The 21,242-nt window shown below is 41.4% G+C and overlaps 1 protein-coding gene across 3 annotated transcripts in view; it reads left to right on the forward strand.

Moving 5' to 3' along the window:
• EXOC4 (exocyst complex component 4) overlaps window positions 1-21,242 on the forward strand; it is an 830,711-nt gene that overhangs the window by 664,931 nt on the left and 144,538 nt on the right. For all 3 annotated transcript variants that reach the window (XM_055284061.2, XM_063642265.1, XM_055284062.2), the window contains one exon: window positions 18,928-19,083. In XM_055284061.2, coding sequence (XP_055140036.1) covers window positions 18,928-19,083 — 156 coding nt within the window. The remainder of the gene's footprint in view (window positions 1-18,927; window positions 19,084-21,242) is intronic.

Below are 21,242 nucleotides of genomic sequence, written 5' to 3' on the forward strand. Positions count from 1 at the left end.
AATGTTGATAAATAGTAATTACAGTGGAGATGTTGCATAACCTGACCACAATAAGGTCAAGTTGTCTCTAGAATGTAAATCCCACTGATGGCCGTTTATATTGTATTATTGATGTTGTTGTCTTGAAAGACATGTTTTAAGTTCTTGTAGCTTGGCACCATATTCATCATGGGTGATTTTTTTTCCCAATCATTTATGTTCCTGCCTCTCAAGATGTCAAGTGGCTGAAAGCCACTGCATCTGCAAAGCAGACTGATCGCTGTTGAATAGTTTTCATCTGGAAGTTTTCTCTTAGTTTGAAGTGATACTCTCCTGTCCATTGGACATAGTTCTTTTCTCTGGTAACAAATCAGTTTAATCCTTTTATGAACGCCCTTCAAATATATGAAGATAGCTATCATAGTCCATTTAGTCTTGTTTTCCCTCCTTAAACTGAACATTCCCAGTTTCTGGTATGCCCTGGTCTATGAACTATCCCAGTCATCTTTCTCCATTACCCATTAGCTTGACAGTGTCCATCTTAAAAAGGAGTGCCCTAGAGTATACCCAGTGTTCCAGATGTACTCTTTTTTTTTTTGAGACAGAGTCTGTTGCCCGAGCTGGAGTGCAGTGGCGCAATCTTGGCTCACTGCAGCCTCTGCCTCCCGGGTTCAAGTGATTCTCTTGCCTTAGCCTCCTGAGTAGCTGGGACTACAGGCACAAGCCACCATGCCCAACTCTCTATTTATTTATTTAGTAGAGATGGAGTTTCACCATGTTGGCCAGGCTGGTCTCGATCGAATTCCTGGCCTCAAGCGATTCTCCCACTGCCTCAGCCTCACCAAGTGTCCAGATGCACTCTGGGTGTTGAGCAGCACCATCACTTTCCTTGTTCAGGACCCAGTGCTGGACACAATGCTTCTTAGTGTGTCCTATCCTTGCATTTGTCAGGTATTTACTGAGCAGTTACCAAGATGCTGTGTGGGTGTGTGGGGATAAAGAAATTAATCAGTCAAGATTCTGCCTTTCATGTGCTCATATTCTTGGTGAAGAATAGAAAGGGAAATATGGGACAAAGAAATAGAAAGTGTATATCCACAGCATTAATTCATGACAGAAAATATGGCAAGATAGGTAAAAATGCCTTGCTGTGGGAGGAAGAAATTACAAAGGAGGACAGGGAAGGCTTAGTGAAGGATATGAACTAGGCTTTGTGAAGAATGTAGAGGAATTAGACAGAGGCTTGAAGAAGGGCACAAACAAGTGATAAATGTCTGGGATGGGGAAAGGAAGGCTTGGGTCAGACTGGAGGATCGCGAATGTCAGACTCAAGGAACTTTGCCTTTTTAAATTAGGTAGCGAGGAGCCACTGAGTGGGTGTTAAGCATGGAGTGCCACGTGGATACCTGTGCTTTAGGGAAATTTTTCTGAGTTTTGTGTAAGATGGATTTGAAAAGCAAGAGTATAGAGATAGAGGGGAGAGATACATTAAGTGCCTGAATTAGGGAACAGGGAAGGAAAATAGAGAGGAAGGAACAGATTAAGAGATGGTAAAGAGGTAAACTTGATAAGACTTGGCCACTGATTGGCTATAGAAGAAGAAATACTGATTGAAATTAGTATTATCTTTTCTATGCTATATTTGTGGTGATTTTTGTAAAACACAAATTCAGGATCTCACATTTACCCATTAAATTTAATGTTATTTATTTATTTAGAGAGATTCTCACTCTGTCACCCAGGCTGGAGTGCAGTGGCACGATCTCAGCTCACTGCAGCCTCTGCCTCCCAGATTCACATGATTCTCCTGCCTCAGCCTCCTGAATAGCTGGGATTACAGGTGCCCACCAACACACCCGGCTAATTTTTGCAGTTTTAATAGAGACGGGGTTTCACCATGTTGGCCAGGCTGGTCTCAAACTCCTGACTTCAGGTGATCCACCCACCTCGGCTTCCCAAAGTCCTGGGATTACAGGCAGGAGCCACCATGCCTGGCCAAATTTAATGTTATTTTTAAGTCACCATTTCAGCCTATTGAGATATTTTTGAATCTTCATTCTGTCATCAAAAAATCTTAGCTATTCCTGTAAGTTCCTTGTCTTCCTTGATTACATAAGCAATCTTTTTTTTATGCATGTCATTGAAAAAATGTCCAATAGCACAGGATTAAGTTGAGAATTTGGGAGCTATACCTCCTGACACTTCCTTGTATGTTGACATCTGTATATTACTTAGTGCCTCAGGAGTTTGTATGTTTTTCTAACTAGGAACCTGGGCTTTAGCTCAAGAGCAGGCCCTACAGCTTAAGTTTAAATGCCAGCTTTTCTACCTACTACTTATATGACCCTGAAAAGCTCCTCAGCCTCTCTGCCTTGATTTCCTCATCTGCAAAAAGGTAATAATAGTCCTTTCCTTAAAGGGTTATCTCAAAAAATGTCCATTTTTTATAACTGGTTTTAGCGAAGTGATATGCTCCCCCCAAAATGATTTGCTGCTATTTTGATAATGGTAATAATGGTAATGACAGTGATTGCCTTTACCAGTTCCCATGACAGTATTCCACATATTTCATAATCTGCCCTATAAAAGATTGATCAGATTTCTTGCTGGTGTCTTCCCAGCCTGATTCTTTTAATGCAGCCAGCCCTTCCTCATGTCCACCCAAGATGGGCATGCAGGCCTGTTATGGACAATACTAGATATTTGTTCAAGAATCCTCCCATCCCTTTACTGTTAGGACCCACTTCTCCCAACTGAACCATTCCTTAAGAACTCTCTTCTTGGGCAGCTTTCAAATTACCTTTGGAAACAAGATCAAGATAACCAAGAGCCAAATTTACCACCACCCTCAGTCAGTTAGGAAAGGATCATGTGACCTATTCTTTGTGAGATCCTCCTAGCCTCTAGTGAGTACCACTTTCTAATTATTCATGAACTATGTTTTAATTGTCTGTTCAGAATTTTGCCTACAATTCCAAATTCACCCCATTTCTGTAATTTACATTGCTTTTCTTTTATGAACATCAGGGATTTGCTCCCAGGCATTTTTTCCTGTGTGTCAGGATACCTTCAAAATGATCAGCAGTGGTTCTGTGATTCCATGCTTTGAATTATTTCGGCATCACAAGATCCTTCCCTAAATTTGTTAAACCTTTCAGGAATTTTTTGATCTCAATAACCATTAACAAACACAGTGGATCACTGCATCTTTAAAACAATTCATTCACTTGGTTTCTAGAATTCCATTTATTCAACAAATGTTTATTGACTGCTTGTACAAGAGTTTGTAGATATAGCAGTGAACTAAACATTAAATATCTGCTTTCATGGGGTTTATGTTCTGTTGTGGATGGGAGAGGGGAGATAGACAATAAATGAATGTAATACATAAATATAAAGAATTTTAGGGCCGGGCGCAGTGGCTCACACCTGTAATTCCAGCACTTCGGGAGGCCGAGGTGGGCGGATCATGAGGTCAAGAAATTGAGACCATCCTGGCCAACATGGTGAAACCCCGTCTCTACTAAAAATGAAAAAAAATTAGCCGGGTGTGGTGGCGGGTGCCTGTAGTTCCAGCTACTCAGGAGGCTGAGGCAGGAGAATCGCTTGAACCCGGGAGGCAGAGGTTGCAGTGAGCCAAGATTGCGTCACTGCACTCCAGCCTGGCGACAGAATGAGACTCTGTCTCAAAAAACAAAACAAAACAAAACAAAAAAAGAATTTTCGAAGATAGTAAGTACTGTGGAGAAAAGAAATGGAGTAAAGTAGATAGACTCAGGAGTGTGAGAGGAGCAGTTGTAGTTTTAAATAGGATGCCCCAGGGAGGCTCTGTTGAGTTGAGCTTAGAGGAAAGGCTCCAGGGAGTTGAAAGAGTTTGACCAGCCACCTGGGAAGAGTGTGCTGGCGTAGGGCAAAGGCCAGGAGGCAGGACTCTTCGGGACACTTTTAAGGAACAGCACGGAGGCCAGCATGGTTGGAGTAAAGTGAGTGAGAGGAGGAAGGGTATTGAAGGATCACCAAGAGGGAATGGAGGTCCTAGTAGGCCACTCTAGGGGTGCTGAGTACTACTCTGAGTAAAATGGGAAGCCGTTATAAGGATTGTGCCTAGAAGCAGCATGATCTTACATATATTTTGAATTTTAAGTATTGACAATAGGCTTTAGGGAGAAAAGGATGGAAGCAGTGAGACCACCTAAAGGCCAGAGTGGTAACCCAGGTGAGAAATGAAGACTCTTTGCACTGTTGGTAGCAGCAGAGATGGCGGGAACTGGGTGAACTCTGAATGTATTTGAAGGACCAGCCAGCTGAATTCCCTGCCAGATTGAAGATAGGGTGTGAGAGAAAGAAAGGTGTCAAAAATAACTCTCGGTATTTTATATTTGAGCAGTGAAAAGATGGATGGAGTTGCCAGCTATTGTGACGGAGGATGCTGCAGGTCTAGGCAAGCAGATCAGGGCTTAAATTTGGAGTGTCTCTTAGCCATGTGGGGGAGGGAGTTGGACATACGCATCAAAACAAGAGAGGTCTGGCCTGGAGATAGATATTTGGCAGCCGTCAACATATAAATAGTATAGCTAAATGGAATTTAAAATTATGGGACTAGATGAAATCTTCATAGGAGGGAGTATACTTATGGCAAAGAAGAGGACCGTGGACTTTATGAAGTTTGCAAGATGACGAGAAACCATCAAAGGACATTGACAAGCAGCAGTGAGTGAAGGAGGAGGAAAATCTAGAAAATGTAGTGTTGTAGTGTTGCCAGCATTAGAACTCAGCACGGACTGAGTGATAAATGTAGCACGGACTGAATGATAAATGTAAATGTTTTTGTGGAGTAGTAGGGATGAAAACTGGACTGGCGTGGCCTTAAAAAAGAGACTGGAAGTAGAGGAAGGGTAAATAGAGGCAAAACTTTTACACTGAGTTTTGCGGCAAAGACGAACAGAGAAATGGCATAGTGGCTGGAGAAATGAGGTCACGGGAAGGTTTTTTTGTTTTATGTGTTTCTTAAATAGAAGAAATAAGTACATATTTGTATTTGGAAAAAAGGACTTGGGAAGAAGGGAAATTTGGTGATGTAAGAGAGAAAGGGGAAAATCCCTGAAATTATGTTTTTGGCCAGGGAAGTAGCGGTGGAGGAGGGGTGCACAACTGGAGTGATTGGTTTAGGCAGGAACATGGATAGTTTTGCCCGCGCTGTCTGTCCGTTCTATAGGAATTGTGTTGTTTCTCTGTCATTCATATTTTACTGCTTTATCCAAACAGCAAAACTCTATCTCCCTTGGACTACTACTTCTGGAACATGGCCATTGCGCTGGTTTTTGACATATTCTGGTCATCAGGAGCATTTTGATTCCTTCCCGTAAGAAACTCTACTGCTGTGGCACCTCTCCTAGCCACAGTCTCTGAAATGGTGTCCACCTGTTGGTGCCCGCTGTCACATCTCAGGGGATTATCTGGGAGGGATCTACCATAGTTGCTGAATGATGGACCTAGGTTAAATTTTTCTCAGGATTGGGAAAAGTATTCTGTGAGGCTTTGAAAGGGAATAAATAGAAAATCATCTTTCTGGTTGTTATACAACAATGCACACTCAAAGGCACAACACATGCCCCCACGGTGCTGTTGTTGCTGGTTAATCAGCGTATTGAGGTTTCTAGAGAAAGTGTTTTCTTATTGTATGACTCTGAAGATGCAAAGTGTCCTTACTTCCTCTCTTCCCATTTATTGCCCTCCCCCAGATTGGCACCTGCTGAGGAGTAATTAGGGCAGTCCTAATTTGGACGGCCAAATCCTGATTACAGTGAGGGGAAAAACAGGAAATGTTCTAGTTTTGCTGCCAGCAAATGACTGACTTAAATAGAAAGCCATATACAATTCAAATGATCCAAAATGGTATAACACTGGGGAAGGAGGAAGGGAGCAGGAAGACATTGCAATCTGATTTTCTTCCATGTGATCCTCAGCAGATCTCCTTCAGAGAAATCATCAAATCTAGAAGCTCACAATGCCCTCTGCTGAGGGTTGGCTTGTTTTCCAAGCTTCCCATGAAAACCCGGGCAGCTTCTGGGAGCTTAGAGATCTGAGGAAAGGTGAAAAACATATCACCTTTCCATGAGTACCTCACTCAAGAGACAGACTGTGCCTTAGGTAATGTCAGGTTACATGCTTTGGATAAAGAGGGGTTTCCTAAAAAGGGAAATGAGGGCTAGAAGTCTTTTTTCCTAATTATCCACACCCCTTGGGGCTTAAAGGGAAACTCAGCTGTGAATTCTGCACTGCTCCACATTAGGAATCAGGCACTTGGCCCATGAGTCGCTGACTTCCAAGCAGAGTGCTTCCCTCCCCTTGCCTGTCCTCTGTCCTGAGATCCAACCAGCAACTCATGTGTCCCAAAATAATAATTTAAAGATTGGAAATCACAGTTTTTGGAAGTTTCTCTCTGTTCCAATTTAGCATCAGTTCATTAATCAATTTTTTTCCTTGGAGGTGGGGGATAAGGGGGCTCTCTGCCTTGTGTTGGGCCTGGCAGAGAATACAAATAAAACCTCTTCCCTAGTGTTAGAGGCTCAGTTGGTTTGAGTTGATTTAAGACACAAGCATGTTACTTTTAGCAGACCCCTTTCACAACTTCAGAGAGGAGCTAGAACTCATGTTGGACATGAAGAAAGAGTGAGAGGAGGAGAAGCCTGCACTCGCGGAGGCAGACATCAGAGCTGGCACTGGGCTAGGCAGCTTGTTGACCCTTGGTTTGCTCATTGAGGAAATTTCTGCCAGACTGAACAGGATGAGCAAGCAGTGGAGCAGCATGGATGACCATGGTGCATGGGAGAAAGGTTGAGAAATCACAGTGATTAGAGTGGACAGTGTAGTTGGGTAGAAATGGGAAGGAAAGGGGAAATTTCCTGTATTAGGTAAAAGAGTGCTATCATAGGTCTTGGTAAGAAGGAGGACATGATCAAAGTGGTGTTTTATGATCTCACTGACTCCACTGTGCTAAATAGCAGAGACTAGACACTAGGGGCTCTGGTGGCTTCTGAAGCCCTTCAGGTTTCCTGTGTAGCCAGAGGCCAGGGTCCTATAGGAATGAGACTCCTTGAGCTGGCCTTGGAGCTTTTGCCAACCTAACTTAACTTTGAACCTCAGAGCGAGAGACAGGACTAGCTGGATTTCTTGTCCCACTAAGAATCCCTAAGCCTTGCTGGGAAGGTGACCGCATCCACCTTTAAACACGGGGCTTGCATCTTAGCTCACACCCGACCAATCAGGTAGTAAAGAGAGCACACTAAAATGCTAATTAGGCAAAAACAGGAGGTAAAGAAATAGCCAATCATCTATCGCCTGAGAGCACAGCAGGAGGGACAATGATCAGGATATAAACCCAGGCATTCGAGCCGGCAATGGCTACCCTCTTTGGGTCCCCTCCCTTTGTATGGGAGCTCTGTTTTCACTCTATTAAATCTTGGAACTGCACTCTTCTGCTCTGTGTTTGTTACGGCTGGAGCTGAGCTTTCGCTTGCCGTCCACTGCTGCTGTTTGCCACCATTGCAGACCCGCCGCTGACTTCCATCCCTCTGGATCCGGCAGGGTGTCTGCTGTGTTCCTGATCCACCAAGGCGCCCATTGCCGCCCCCGATGGGGCTAAAGGCTTGCCATTGTTCCTGCATGGCTAAGTGTCCGGGTTTGTCCTAATCGAGCTGAACACTAGTCACTGGGTTCCACGGTTCTCTTCTGTGACCCACGACTTCTAATAGAGCTATAACACAACTATAACACTCAATGCACAGCCGAAGATTCCATTCCTTGGAATCTGTGAGGCCAAGAACCCCAGGTCAGAGAACACGAGGCTTGCCACCACCTTGGAAGCGGCCAGCCACCATCTTGGGAGCTCTGGGAGCAAGGACCCCCTGGTAATAAGAACAGCCAAGGGCGTATACCAGGGAAACCCTCTGCAAGCTCCAGCTTGTGATCTGTCTCTTGAAGCTATGTTGTCTCCTAACACTGATATATATTCATTTCTATTAAACATTAAATAAGGGCCGGGCGCGGTGGCTCACGCTTGTAATCCCAGCACTTTGGGAGGCCGAGGCGGGCGGATCACGAGGTCAGGAGATCGACACCATGGTGAAACCCCGTCTCTACTGAAAATACAAAAAAATTAGCCAGGTGTGGTGGCGGGCGCCTGTAGTCCCAGCTACTCGGAGAGGCTGAGGCAGGAGAATGGCGTGAACCCGGGAGGCGGAGCTTGCAGTGAACCGAGATTGCGCCACTGCACTCCAGCCTGGGCGACAGAGCGAGACTCCGTCTCCAAAAAAAAAAATAAATAAATAAAAAGTACAAAAAACATTATAAAATATACACAATATCTGTTTCATAGAGGGCATTCAGCAAGTGAGCTTTTATTGTGTGCTCCTATAATTTATTATGCATAACTTTGTGCTGGTATTTATTCCATTGTATTGTAATTTAGACTTTGAAAATATATTATTTCATTAGTTATTGGTTTAGCCGTGTTTCTTTAAAAAAAACATTGTTTTTCAATTGTAGCTTCACATCAAGGTTATTTGGGGAAACTTCAAAACACACATCCTGGGTTTTCCATACTAGATCCACTGAGAGTTGGGCCTGGGCAAGTTTAGTTTAAAAATATCCTCAAAGTGAATCTCATGTGTTACTGGTTAGAAATCACTGGTCTGGCCAGGCACGGTGGCTCACACCTGTAATCTCAGCACTTTGGGTGGCCGAGGTGAGTGGATCACCTGAGGTCAGGAGTTCAAGACCAGCCTGGCCAACATGGTAAAACCCCGTCTCTACTAAATATACAAAAATTAGCTGGGCATGGTGGCAGGTGCCTATAATCCCATCTAGTCAGGAGGCTGAGGCAGGAGAATCGCTTGAACCTGGGAGGCAGAGGTTGCAGGGAGGACTCAGTCTGGAGAGAGAGAGAGAGAGAGAAGAAGGAGGAGGAGGAAGAGGAGGAGGAGGAGAAGGAGAGAGAAAGAAGGAAGGGAAGGAGGGAGGGAGGGAGAAATCACTACTCTGAACTCTTAGCTTCCGAAAGTTATGATGTCATTTTCCACACACCTGTCTGTAGTGTCTTGCATGGTGTCTCTGTATAGGCCTTGCACTCTTATTTTTTGATCAAGTGAATCCCTTCACTCATCCTTTCCAGTGCATATCAGTTGCCCTTCTGGCCAAATACAGATGCTGCCCACCTAACCAGTTGTCCTACAAATTCTGTAGCAAGCAGCCAGTCCTCATTTCTCCGACCCAGCTCACTCTACCATAATCAGATAGGAGTCTGTTGAAGTGACCTTGACACAAAGTAACAAGGACCTAGACTGGAAAGAAAATAAATACTCAGTAAAGTATTAATACATAGTCTCTGTGCAAGGGACTTTATAGTCATAGCTCATCTAGTCAGTCACAACAATTCTGTTAAATTAGATTCTCTCTGCCTTTCAGATGAGGAAACAGAGGTTCAGAAAAGTTAATAACGTGGCAAAGGCCACAGAGCATAAAGTGGTAGTGCACGTGTGAAAAGCACTGGCTCTATCTCAGTCTTCAGCCCAAAGGAGAGGCAATGGAATTAAACAGGAAATAGGAAACCTGAAAAATGCTTCACATGCTTTAGAGAGACAGTGTAATAACTAGGAAAATAGACTGCAGAACAGCGGGTCTGGGTTCATTTCAGGTTCTACCTTGCCAGTTGGCTGACCACCATCAAGTTCCCAGCCTTCTGTGTCTCTGTATTTCACCTATCAAATGAAAGTAATAATAGTACCTACCACACAGGGTGGTTGTGAGGATTAAAAGTTAATATATGCCAAATGCTCAGAAGAATGCATAGCTCATGGAAAAGGCTAAATTGTCAGCCAATACAATTATTTATTGTTGCTGCAATTGGTGTTTTGTATTATTGACTTTTAAATTAATTCATTGACGATATTATTGATATTCAATAATAAGACAGTACAAGAAAGTTTTTTTAATTTTTTTATTATCATACTTTAAGTTCTGGGCTACATGTTCAGAACATGCAAGTTTGTTACATCAGTATACACGTGCCGTGGTGGTTTGCTGCACCCATCATACTGTCGTCTACATTAGGTATTTCTCCTAATGCTATCCCTCCCCTAGCCCCCCAGCCCCCGACAGGCCCTGGTATGTGATGTTCCCCTCCATGTGTTCTCATTGTTCAACTCCCACTTATGAGTGAGAACATGCGGTGTGTGGTTCAGAAAGATATTTTTATGTCGTTTGTTATTTTCCTGGTGTTTTGTGCTTCAGTTATATCATTCATTCCTTCAATCTGTTACTCATTCAAAAATCATTTATTAAGCACTTCTAGGAGCCAGTGTTATTCTAGGGCTAAAGGTGAAGAAGTGAATTGACTAGGTAAAGTCCTTGCTTTCATGGATTTTACACCTTAATGGAGGTAGCTAGATAATAATCAAGTGGAAATAAATAATAAATTTCTCATTAATAAGGATGATGTGATTGAAAAAGAACAGGTTCAAGTGAGGAGAGTAGGTTCAGGGAAGATATCGCAGAGGATGTGGCGTTTGAGCTCAGTTCTGAAGGATGAGAAGGAGCCACGTGGAAATGTGGGAAAGAGCACTCCAGGTGGAGAAAAGGGCAAGTCCGAAGATGGGAACTAGCTTGAATTCAGGTTATTAGTGAGCAAAGAGAATGAATACTGAGTGACATTAGACAGGTAGAGGGGTCGGATCATTTGGGTCATTTCTGGCTGCACATGAGAATCACATGGGAGCTTAAAACATATCCAGACTGAGCCCCACTTCAGTCTGTGACATTGGTGTATTTTTAAAATGCTTCCCAGGTGTTTTCATGTGCAGTCAGGACTGAGAACCACTGATAAAGGATCTTGAGGCTAGAGAATTTGAATTTTATTCTCAGTTCAATGGGAAGACATGCAAGGTTTAAATAGGGAATCATCTGATCTGAGATCTGCTTATAAAGATCTTAATTATATTCAAACATAGACTATATTTAAATTTGCTTTATTATAAGAAAAATCTGAACATTGACAGTTGAGACAGATTTTTTTTTTTTTTTTTTTTTTTTTTTGAGGAGTTTTGCTCTTGTTGCCCAGGCTGGAATGCAATAGTGTGACCTTGGCTCTCTGCAACTCTGCCTCCCAGGTTCAAGCAATTCTGCTGCCTCAGCCTCCCAAGTAACTGGGATCACAGGCATGTGCCACCACACTCAGCTGATTTTGTATTTTTAGTAGAGACAAGGTTTCACCACATTGGCCAGGCTGGTCTCAAACTCCTGACCTCAGGTGATCCACCCATCTCGGCCTCCCAAAGTGCTGCAATTACAGGCGTGAACCACTGCACGCAGCTGAGACAGATTTTATATGAATTCTTTGTCCACTACCTGTGTTACAGTATAATTTTTTTCTTCTTGATCTTTTAAGTATCAAACAGTTATGATCCTTCATATGAGAACTTGTCTATTTAAAGGTTGTTAGTAAATTATCCCCAAGAGTTACCTTCTGTAAACCGTCATTCCAAAGCCTTTTTCCCTTGGTCCTCTTGAATGGTTTCTGTTTTCCATGGGCCTTCTCCAGAGTTATGAGAAGTTGTCATTCTCAGGTAGACATATACACTATCATAAAGCTCTCTGACCAGCATTGAGTATGGTGTCAAAGATGTTCTGATGTTTCTTTCCTCTTTTCCTATGTATCTTGCTCCATCTTAACTGACTTTTTGGTTTTGGTTTTGTGTTTGTTTTGTTTTATTTGGCAGCATAATACTATTATCTTTGCATCCCTAATTGTCGTTATCACTTGTGTTGCTGGACATTTCACTGCGGTTTCGTCTGCTGCAGGTCCAGTCATTCACAGTCTAAATTGGACGACAGCACTTTAATTTGGACCAGCCTTGTCCAAGGTTCATTTGTTGAGCTTGGCTCCTAGTTTTTGAAGTATCTTGAAAGATTCAGTCTGGGAAAGTAAACATCCTGCCCTGGCTGTCACCAAACAGTTGAATCCAATTAGCCCCACCTGCCCCTGGTTGTTTACTTAATGAAAGACTCAGCACCCCAGCTGTGTCCAGGGACCATGCACACTCGCACTTCCCAACTGTTCCAGAGAGGAAGCGGTACACATCAGAGCCAGGCGACACCAGCAGATGTTTTCTGAATGAAATTCACTCAGCCGTATCTCGAGGGTGGACCTTTCTCTTGGCAGCCTCATCACCTATACCAAAAGGCACACCTATTTTCCTCTTCCTCTTGGGAACAGATACAAATAGTTACACAGATGGCTATGTCTGTGGCCCATTGAGCTGTGAATTAATGAGTACATTACGGTTCTGGTAGGGATGATTAACCTTGCTTCTCCTATGGAATAATTGTTGGAGATGTAGCTCTCCTTTTTTGAGGCTATTTGGATATGTCCTGGAATTCTGTAACCCACATGATCTGGTTTATCAGAAAATCAAAAACAAATAAATGCAATTAGTCAGGGTGGACTTGCCACTTGAGTAAAAAATTTTCTTTAGGGTAATTGTTTATTGCTGATCAATGCCAGTATTTCAAATTAGAATATTTGGGATTACTTTTGGGATTGATGTTCATTCCAATATGTACTAACATATTTATTGTTGAGGGCAGTATGTTAGTAGCATTTTCATTCATTTGGATGACTGGTTTTTAATAAAATGGGATCAATGCATATTAGAGATAATATAATCTTGAATAACTGAATTAATCCAGTCCTTTAAAAATATGTAAGTAAATAATGTGGGTACCTTTAATGTCATCCAACCTAACCTAATTTTTTTATTTCAGTTAATGCTAAAATGGAAAATTCTAGCCCTTCCAAATGTACGATACCATCTCACACCTACAGATCCAACTATTTCCTGAACCTGAGGGCAGATATGGGCTAGCATGGATGGGCTCAAAGACGTAGATGCTGACAAAATGAGTTGGGCTTGGGCTTCTCACTCTGAGGAACAGAATTTGACCTATAGTGTGGGTCTAAGAGGAATTGAGCCACACAGCCAAGATTCTTTCTAGATATGAATGGTGAAATTGAAATTTTATATAATTTCCGCATGTCACAAAATATTGTTCTTTTAGTTTTTAAAAAACCATTTTAAAATGTCAACACCATTGTTAGCTTACAGGACATACAAAGACAACTGATGACTAGGTTTGGCCCACAGGTCATGGTTTGCCCACCCCATTGCATCAGACAGAGTGCTAATTGGGAAGTTATGGATAAGTGTAAAAGGAGGAGTTTTGTTTGATTTGTTTCCAAAGGGAGAGATCATTGTAGGCTGACATAGTCAACAAATTCTTCACAGAGAAAGTGAGTTTTTGAGGAGACTTTCCAATAATAGGCCACCTAGGAATAAGTATCGTAGAAGGGAAAGGCTTGTCAATAATCTGTCTTTGGTTCATCTGTTTTATGAGTCAGGACTATTTTATGTTGGGGTTTTTCAAAGAGGGACACACCTGTATTCATTATCCTGATTTGTATTGAATCCAGAGAGGCATGGTGAAGGGCATGGCACAAAGTGATCTTTGATTTGGTTAAATACCAAATGACATGACAGCTCATTGAAGTTGTTTAGAGCAGAGAAGAAAATGGAAACCATTAAAATACTTTTAGTGTAATAGGTTATCTCAACTTTTGAAATTGAAGAGGGCTTCTTTTTATCTCTACTTCAGTTCTTAAATGCCTTCCAAATACCAGGTATTGTGCTAGGCACTAGGGACACAAAAACTAAGAAGAAATCAACTCTGCCCTCACAGAACTCATCATCCAGTATGGGATTCCAGCTTGCAAAAAAGTGTAGTAGGACCAGTTAAAATAGAGGTTGGCAAACGCAGAGGTTGTGGCCCTTGAGTGCACATTTAAATCACATGGGAAACTCCAAAAATTTCTGTTGCTTGGTTCCCACAGCCCAGAGATTGTGATTTACTTGGTCTTGGGTATGGCTTGGGCATCTGGTTTTTAAAATAGCTTCCCCAAGTGATTCTAATGTTTAGTCAAGGTTGAAAACTTCTGGTATAGGGGTGATGAGGCACAAAAAAAGAGAACTCAGATGTACCAAGGGAGGAGCTGGAGCAGTGCTTGACAAGTAGAGGCAAACAAGGAGGATGAGAAAAAGGCTTCCTAGGCCGAGATGACACACAGAAGCAGGAAATAATAGATCCCATCTGGAAAACTTTGGAATACTCATTATGGGTAGTGTGTTCAACCAGCATGGGCAAGGGATTGGCTAGGAATAGTGAACAGACACAAAGGAGAAAAGGAATAGCAGGAGTTGAAGCTGAAAAGATAGATGTTCATGCCTTGCTAAGTCTAGCCTTGGTCTTACCTGGAATTAGAAGTCACTGAAGACTTGTAGGAAGGGTTATAACATGATTGGATTTGTAGTTTAGAAAAATGACTCTTCTGACTGATGTGGTGAGTTGAACTGATGGTCTTGTAGCTGCAGGCGAGAAGCCCAGTTACAAGGTTATTGCCAAGTCCAGGTGAGAAAAGATGAGGGTTTAAATATGGGTTAATAGCAGTGAACCTGGACAGGAAATGACAGATTTATTAAGATATTAAGGAGGTGGAATTGGCAGGATGTGGTGACTGGGTAATTAGGATGACTCTGCATTCCTGACTTGAATAACAAGATGGCTTGAATAGGGAACATGAGATGCTCAGTGGTAGAGAGGGAGAGAGGGAGAAGTAGTTAGTAAATTGAGTTCCTCTTGACTCATTTTAACTTGAAATGCGGATGGAACTTTCAAGTAGAGTTCTACAGTAAGCATTTGGATATGCAGACTGGAAACTTAAAAGAGAGGGCTGCCCTAGAGATAATAATTTCAGAGTCATCAGAATATAGGTGGTTCAAGTTGGGCAAGAAGATGAGACTGTCCGGCCAGGCGCGGTGGCTCGCGCCTGTAATCCCAGCACTTTGGGAGGCTGAGGTGGGCGGATCACAAGGTCAGGAGATCAAGACCATCCTGGCTAATACGGTAAACACCGTCTCTACTAAAAATACAAAAAATTGGCTGGGCGAGGTGGTGGGTGCCTGTAGTCCCCGCTATGCGGGAGGCTGAGACAGGAGAATGGCGTGAACCCCTGCGGGGCGGAGCCTGCAGTGAGCCAAGATCGCGCCACTGCACTCCAGCCTGGGCGACAGCGAGACTCCGTCTCAAAAAAAAAAAAAAAAAAAAGATGAGACTGCCCAAGTCAGCGATGCAGAATTCTGTGGAACACAGCATTTAAAGTACGGATGGAGAAAAAGAGCCATCAGTTTGGTTAAGAAAGGTTAGGATGGTAGGTAAAGAATGTGATGTGGAAAGCAAAAGAGTAGTATTTCAGGAAGAGAGTAATCAAAAGTGTTGGATGCTTTAGAATAGTCAAAGAGTGCGAAGAATAAAATAAAAAGTGCTCTTGGGTTGGTGGAGCAATTTCAGTGGAGTAATGGTTCTAGAACCCTGATTGCAGTTGATTTAAGACTGGATTTTGATTTCCTGTCAAAAGTTTGGTGCGAATAGATTTAAAAAGCCCTTTTCTTGTTTCTAACTTGTAGAAATTCTGGATAAAAAAATTATAACTTTAAAAGTATTTTAAATATGTAATGAAACTCAAAAGGATGAAGAGAATTCTCCAGATGCCATGAATGAAAGAGGAATTAAAAGCCAGAAACAGACAAATATGGAAGATGAGTGGGCTACAGAGGTTTCAGGACCACATGTAGAGGTCAAATAGAGGCTAGCATCTTGACATCTTCCAGGCAGGGAGGGAGCTTTATCTGTGCAGAAGTTATGCAAAGAACTGTTTCATTCGTATTTCTTAGTTCATTCATGAATGGAACCAAGAAAACTTGAGACTTAAGAAGGAGCTACCCAACCTGGAGTAGAAAAGTAGCCCCTAAAAGAAATCAGAATCCCACACCTCATGTGATATGTGCAAGTAAGAACCTCAGTTTGTACTACCTGCATAGGGAGAAAAAGCCTTAAGCCAAAAATCAAAAATAAAAAAAAAGGAAAAAAAAATAAAAACCTATTTGGAACCAGTGAAACTCATAGAACCCAGAAGAGGCAAATGCAGACTGCGTAACAGTGATGTCTTGAAAATTCTAGGCAAATGCAAGATTCCTACAGAGGTTAAGTCCCATTGAAGTAGAGCTTCCAGAACAAAGTAGCAGACCACATGAGGAAATGCACCATCATGAGAAAAGAAGGCAAATGCAACAAACAGGACACTTGACATCTACAAGAACTACCAAAGAATATAAAGCCACTTCATAAAAGGAACTTAAAAATTGTTGATTTCTAAAACATTCAAGGAGATAAAGAACAGATTCCATGATACAAGAGCAGGACAGTTTGGGAGGGAAAAGCCAGTAGATTTGTAAAAGAGGCAAATAGAAAATCTAGAAATGAAAAATATAGTAACTGAAAAGTTTTCAAAAAGCAGTAGATGGGTTAAATCATAAAGTAGACCTTGGAGAGAGATTTCATGAATGAGAGGTGAGACAGTGAAGTCAATTAGTGCAGGCTGCTCCTTTGATGATTGCCTTTGAAGGAGAGAGAGCAGCTTTGTTAGAGAGGAATGCAGGGAAGAGATTCATTCATTCATTCATTCATTTTTAAAATAACAGAGGATTAGGGAATATATAGTGGGAAGAGTAAAAATACAGGAAAAAGGGGAGATAGGTCAGGGAGAAAAGATCCCCAAGAGCCTAACTAGAGGAATTACTAGAAATGAATGAGGATGAAACAGATTTGAACATATTTCTGTTGGGGGTAGGAGGTCAAATATTCGAAAGTATGTAATTAGATCCCTTCCTTCTCTGTGAGATAAGAAGGATATGGGGGATAAGCAATGAGGAGATACAGAAAGGGCAAATGTTTTTTAAAGAAATAGCTACTAAGATAAATGGGGAGATGAGCCTGATCAGAGACAGGTACAAAGAATGTCAGAGAACATTGACGGGTACACCTGCAACAGAATCTCTTATCTGAGGTGGTACCATGCTATAAGATTGCACCTAGCAATGCAAGTATAAGATTGTAAAAGTTAGATTGTTGGATTAGTCCATAAATATTGCAGAAAAGATGCAAGGAAATAACAAAAGAGGGAATAGAAAATAGCAGTAAGAAAGTAATATGAGAGATTGGAGGGAAGAAGTTTCTGTAATCCAATTTTTGTGTCTCTGACCATGGTTACTATGAGAAAACATTTGCTTATAGTGAATTAGAAGAATTCTAGAATCTGTTTTCCTCCTGCCTCACCTCATTTCCCATGCAAGTGTGCCTTGAGCTCAAAACTTTAGAAGAATAAGAGCAAATAAGTAGCTCTCTTATTTATTCTAGTTTAGTTTAAAAGAACCAGGGTAATATTGCTCCCTACAACAGCAGTCTGCAACCTTTTTGGCACCAGGGACTGGGGTGATGTCTGGGGTGAGAAAAAGGGGATGGGATGCTTTCGGGATGTAACTGTTCCACCTCAGATCATAAGACATTAGTTTCTCGTAAGGAGCATGTGATCTAGATCCCTCGCATGTGTGGTTCACAATGGAATTTGCGCTTCTATGAGACTCTAATGCCACCGCTGATCTGACAGGGGTGGAGCTCGGGTAGTAACGCTCACTGGCCCGCTGCTCACCTCCTGCTGTGCCGCCCAGTTCCTAACAGGCCATGGACCAGGACCAGTCCGTGGCCCAGGGGTTGGGGACCCCTGCCCTACAACATGAAACTATGTTACCTTAAGTCAGTCTGTCATGAATCAAGGTTTGTAGGCTTCAACTTTTTGTTTTTGTTTTTGTTTTGTAGAGAGGGTCAATCTGTGTTGCCCAGGCCAGTCTTGAACTCCTGGCCTCAAGCAATCCTCCTGCTTCAGCCTGCCAAAGTGCTGCAGTCATAGATGTGAACCACTGCATCTGGCCTAGGCTCCACCTTCTTTTGTCTACAAACATTAATTGTCTGTTGGGTCAAGGAGGTATCATACATACATGCCATATATATTGTTTATTTGGAAGTGCATAATGCCCCCCAGAGTGACCCCGGTACCAAAAGAGATTCCTGCCTATGATGGGGGCAATCTCCTGGAGTCTTGGTCAGCCCCAGAGGAGAAGCCAGCTAATTGGCACTCCTTTCATAAATAAATGTCATTTCTGTCACCTAGTATTGCTGACGAGGATATTTAGATCGTTGAAATTAGTTATAGTGACACATGTTGAACCGAAATAAAAGCTTTTTAATTAAGTCGAAATTGAACATTTAAGATGAATTTACAGGTAACATTCTGGTAAGAGCAGTGTTAATAGCTAACCCATGGGCCCTATTAAAAGACTTGAAGCCTGTCAGCTCTAGGTCACTAGTCAGAGCCCACTGGAGATGGCACTAATCAAAGGCTTTTTCTGCCTGACAACGGGGGCTGAGGGTTTCTTAATGATGGTAGATTGGCTGTGAAGAGAGGGGTGTCCATAATTCAAGCAATACCCTCAACTAGAACGAATTGATAGTTTAAACCAAGAAGTCAGAGTACAACCTTTTGTAACACTTCTGTCACCTTTCAGGTACTAGTTATGTTGTCACTTAATAGCATTCTTTTACATGGTTATCCCACTTTTTATTCAACATTTTCTTAAAAGGTCCGCCCCAAAACATACCATATGCTTTTATTTATCCTAAGGGATCAAATACGGTAAGAGGAGCTAGTTAGTTTTTTCAACTGTCACAATTACTCAACAACTAAGAAACTAAGAATGAAATCTAGAAATGTTGTTTCCCAGTAATGTGACCTATTAATGGGTATCACGGACTCCAACTTAGATAATGGATTATATTCAAAAGAGAGATGAGTGTGATTTCTTTTTTCCTGCAGCAAAGGTAGACGAAAATACTAACTGAATACCAGGCATCATACTACAGTGTCTCTTTTCTATTGGCTGTGTTTAGGGGTATTGTCCAGTCAGAAGAAAAACTTGTCATCAGTGCATCCTGGGCAAAAGATGATGATATCAGCAGACTCTTGAAATCTCTACCAAACTGGATGAATATGGCTCAACCCAAACAGCTGAGGCCAAAAAGAGAGGAGGAAGAAGATTTCATAAGGTAAAAGGTCCATTTCTAAGTTGTCCTAAACATAGGGAGGAAGCACATCTGTTTAGCTAATATTTTCTTACATGAAATTTAGGCCAATTCTAAAAATCAAGCAGCAATTACTTGAACTTAGTAAAATCTGTTTTCCTCCTGCCTCACCTCATTTCCCATGCAAGTGTGCCTTGAGCTCAAAACTTTAGAAGGAAGAAAATTAATGTGAGTCAAATTTGGAACATTGCTAAATTGAGTGAAAATATCTTTTTTTTTTTTTGAGACGGAGTCTTACTTTGTTTTCCAGGCTGGAGTGCAGTGGCGCGATCTCGGCTCACTGCAAACTCCGTCTCCCGGGTTCACGCCATTCTCCTGCCTCAGCCTCCCAAGTAGCTGGGACTACAGGTGCCCACCACCATGCCCGGCTAATTTTTTGTATTTTTAGTAGAGATGGGGTTTCACCGTGTTAGCCAGGATGGTCTCTATCTCCTGACCTCATGATCCACCTGCCTCGGCCTCCCAAAGTGCTGGGATTACAGGCGTGAGCCACCACACCTGGCCTAAAATATCTTTTAATTTATAGGTTCTTCTTTCCTCTTGGAGGAAAAATAGAATTCATTCATTCATTCATTCAGCAAAGCTGTTTATAGCCCCCATATGGGCCATACCCTTTCAAACATGAGAGTAAGATAAGTTTCTGTCCATACAGAATATGTTATGATTGTTCTTACCATGTTCTCCAGTCCATAGAACTGTTAGTTGGACTTTCTGGAAAATACAAATGTGCTTCCTGTGTGTGTGTTCTCATACATTGTATTATCCGTGATTGTTTTCTATGTTTTAACAAAAGTAGAGTCTTTCTTTTAACTTTATCACTCAACATTTGCCTTTGTTCAATTTAAATTATTTGCTTAGCCATGAAAATGTGGCCTAATTTGATGAAGCTACTCATTTCCATATGGCTGGCTTGCCACAGTGAAACATTTTCACCTGTGTCACTTTAGAGCTGTGTAAAGTAGAAAAACAATGGTCGTAATACTTTGTCACATCAAAGTTAGGTTTAATATTATTTTCTTTTGCCTAAGTGAATGAGTAAGTGGTAAAAATAAAATAAAAGCATTTTAAAGAAACAAAGACTAGAAGAGGAATAGAAGGAGTAATGGCCCATGTTTTGATTCATCACAGAACTGTGTTCTTATCACTCTCAAATTGTGCAACTGTAGACAAATCTTTACTGCTCACAAAGTTAACCTATAATCATACACTACAATGCCATATTTTTATGAACTTTTTAGTATGAAAATTTTCTATAGCGTCATGTTAAATTTTCTCAAAACCATGATACTTGAAAGTGCATGTGTAATTTAACCTAAATTCTTCCTGTTTATGTTTTTCTTCCTTATTATTCACAGTATCTGAAAGAAATTTGTTGGCTAGTTAATTATATAAGAAAACCGTCTCTCTCCCCACCTTTATTTTTTGAAGGAGCAATTTTAGGTTTACAGAAAAACTTGAACAAAAAGTACAGAGTTGCCATAGATCCCCTTACACCTCCCCCAACCATTTCCTCAGCTTTTAACATCTTGCATTCATGTGATATATTGTTATAATTGATGAGCTAATACTGATACAATATTAATTACTAAAGTCTGTAGTTTACATTAAGGATCACTCTTCATATTCTAAATATATGGGTTTTGACACATGTATAAGGAATATATCCACCATTACAGTATTATGCAAAATAATAATTTTGCTGCCCTAAAAACTTCCTGTGTTCCTCCTATTCATCCCTCCCTCCCTCAACACCCTGAACCCCTGGCAACCACTGATCTTTTTATTGTCTCCATAGTTTCATCTTTTGCAAAATGTTATGTAGTTGAAATCATACAATATGTTTCCTCTTGAGAATGACTTATTTTGCTTAGCAATGTGCATTTAAGTTTCCTCGATGGTTTTTTTGTGGTATTATTGCTCATTTCTTTTTATCTCTGAATTATGTTCCATTTCATAGGTGTACCACTTTATTCACTCATCTATTAAAGGATATCTTAGTTGCTTTCAAGTTTTGGCAATTATGAACAAAGGTGTTGTAAATAATTTGTGTGCTGGTTTTTATGTGGATGCAAGTTTTTAACTCATTTCAGTAAATATCAAAGAATGTGATTGCTGGATCATAA

Source organism: Symphalangus syndactylus, chromosome 6 (assembly GCF_028878055.3).
Source record: "Symphalangus syndactylus isolate Jambi chromosome 6, NHGRI_mSymSyn1-v2.1_pri, whole genome shotgun sequence".
NCBI lineage: Eukaryota > Metazoa > Chordata > Mammalia > Primates > Hylobatidae > Symphalangus > Symphalangus syndactylus.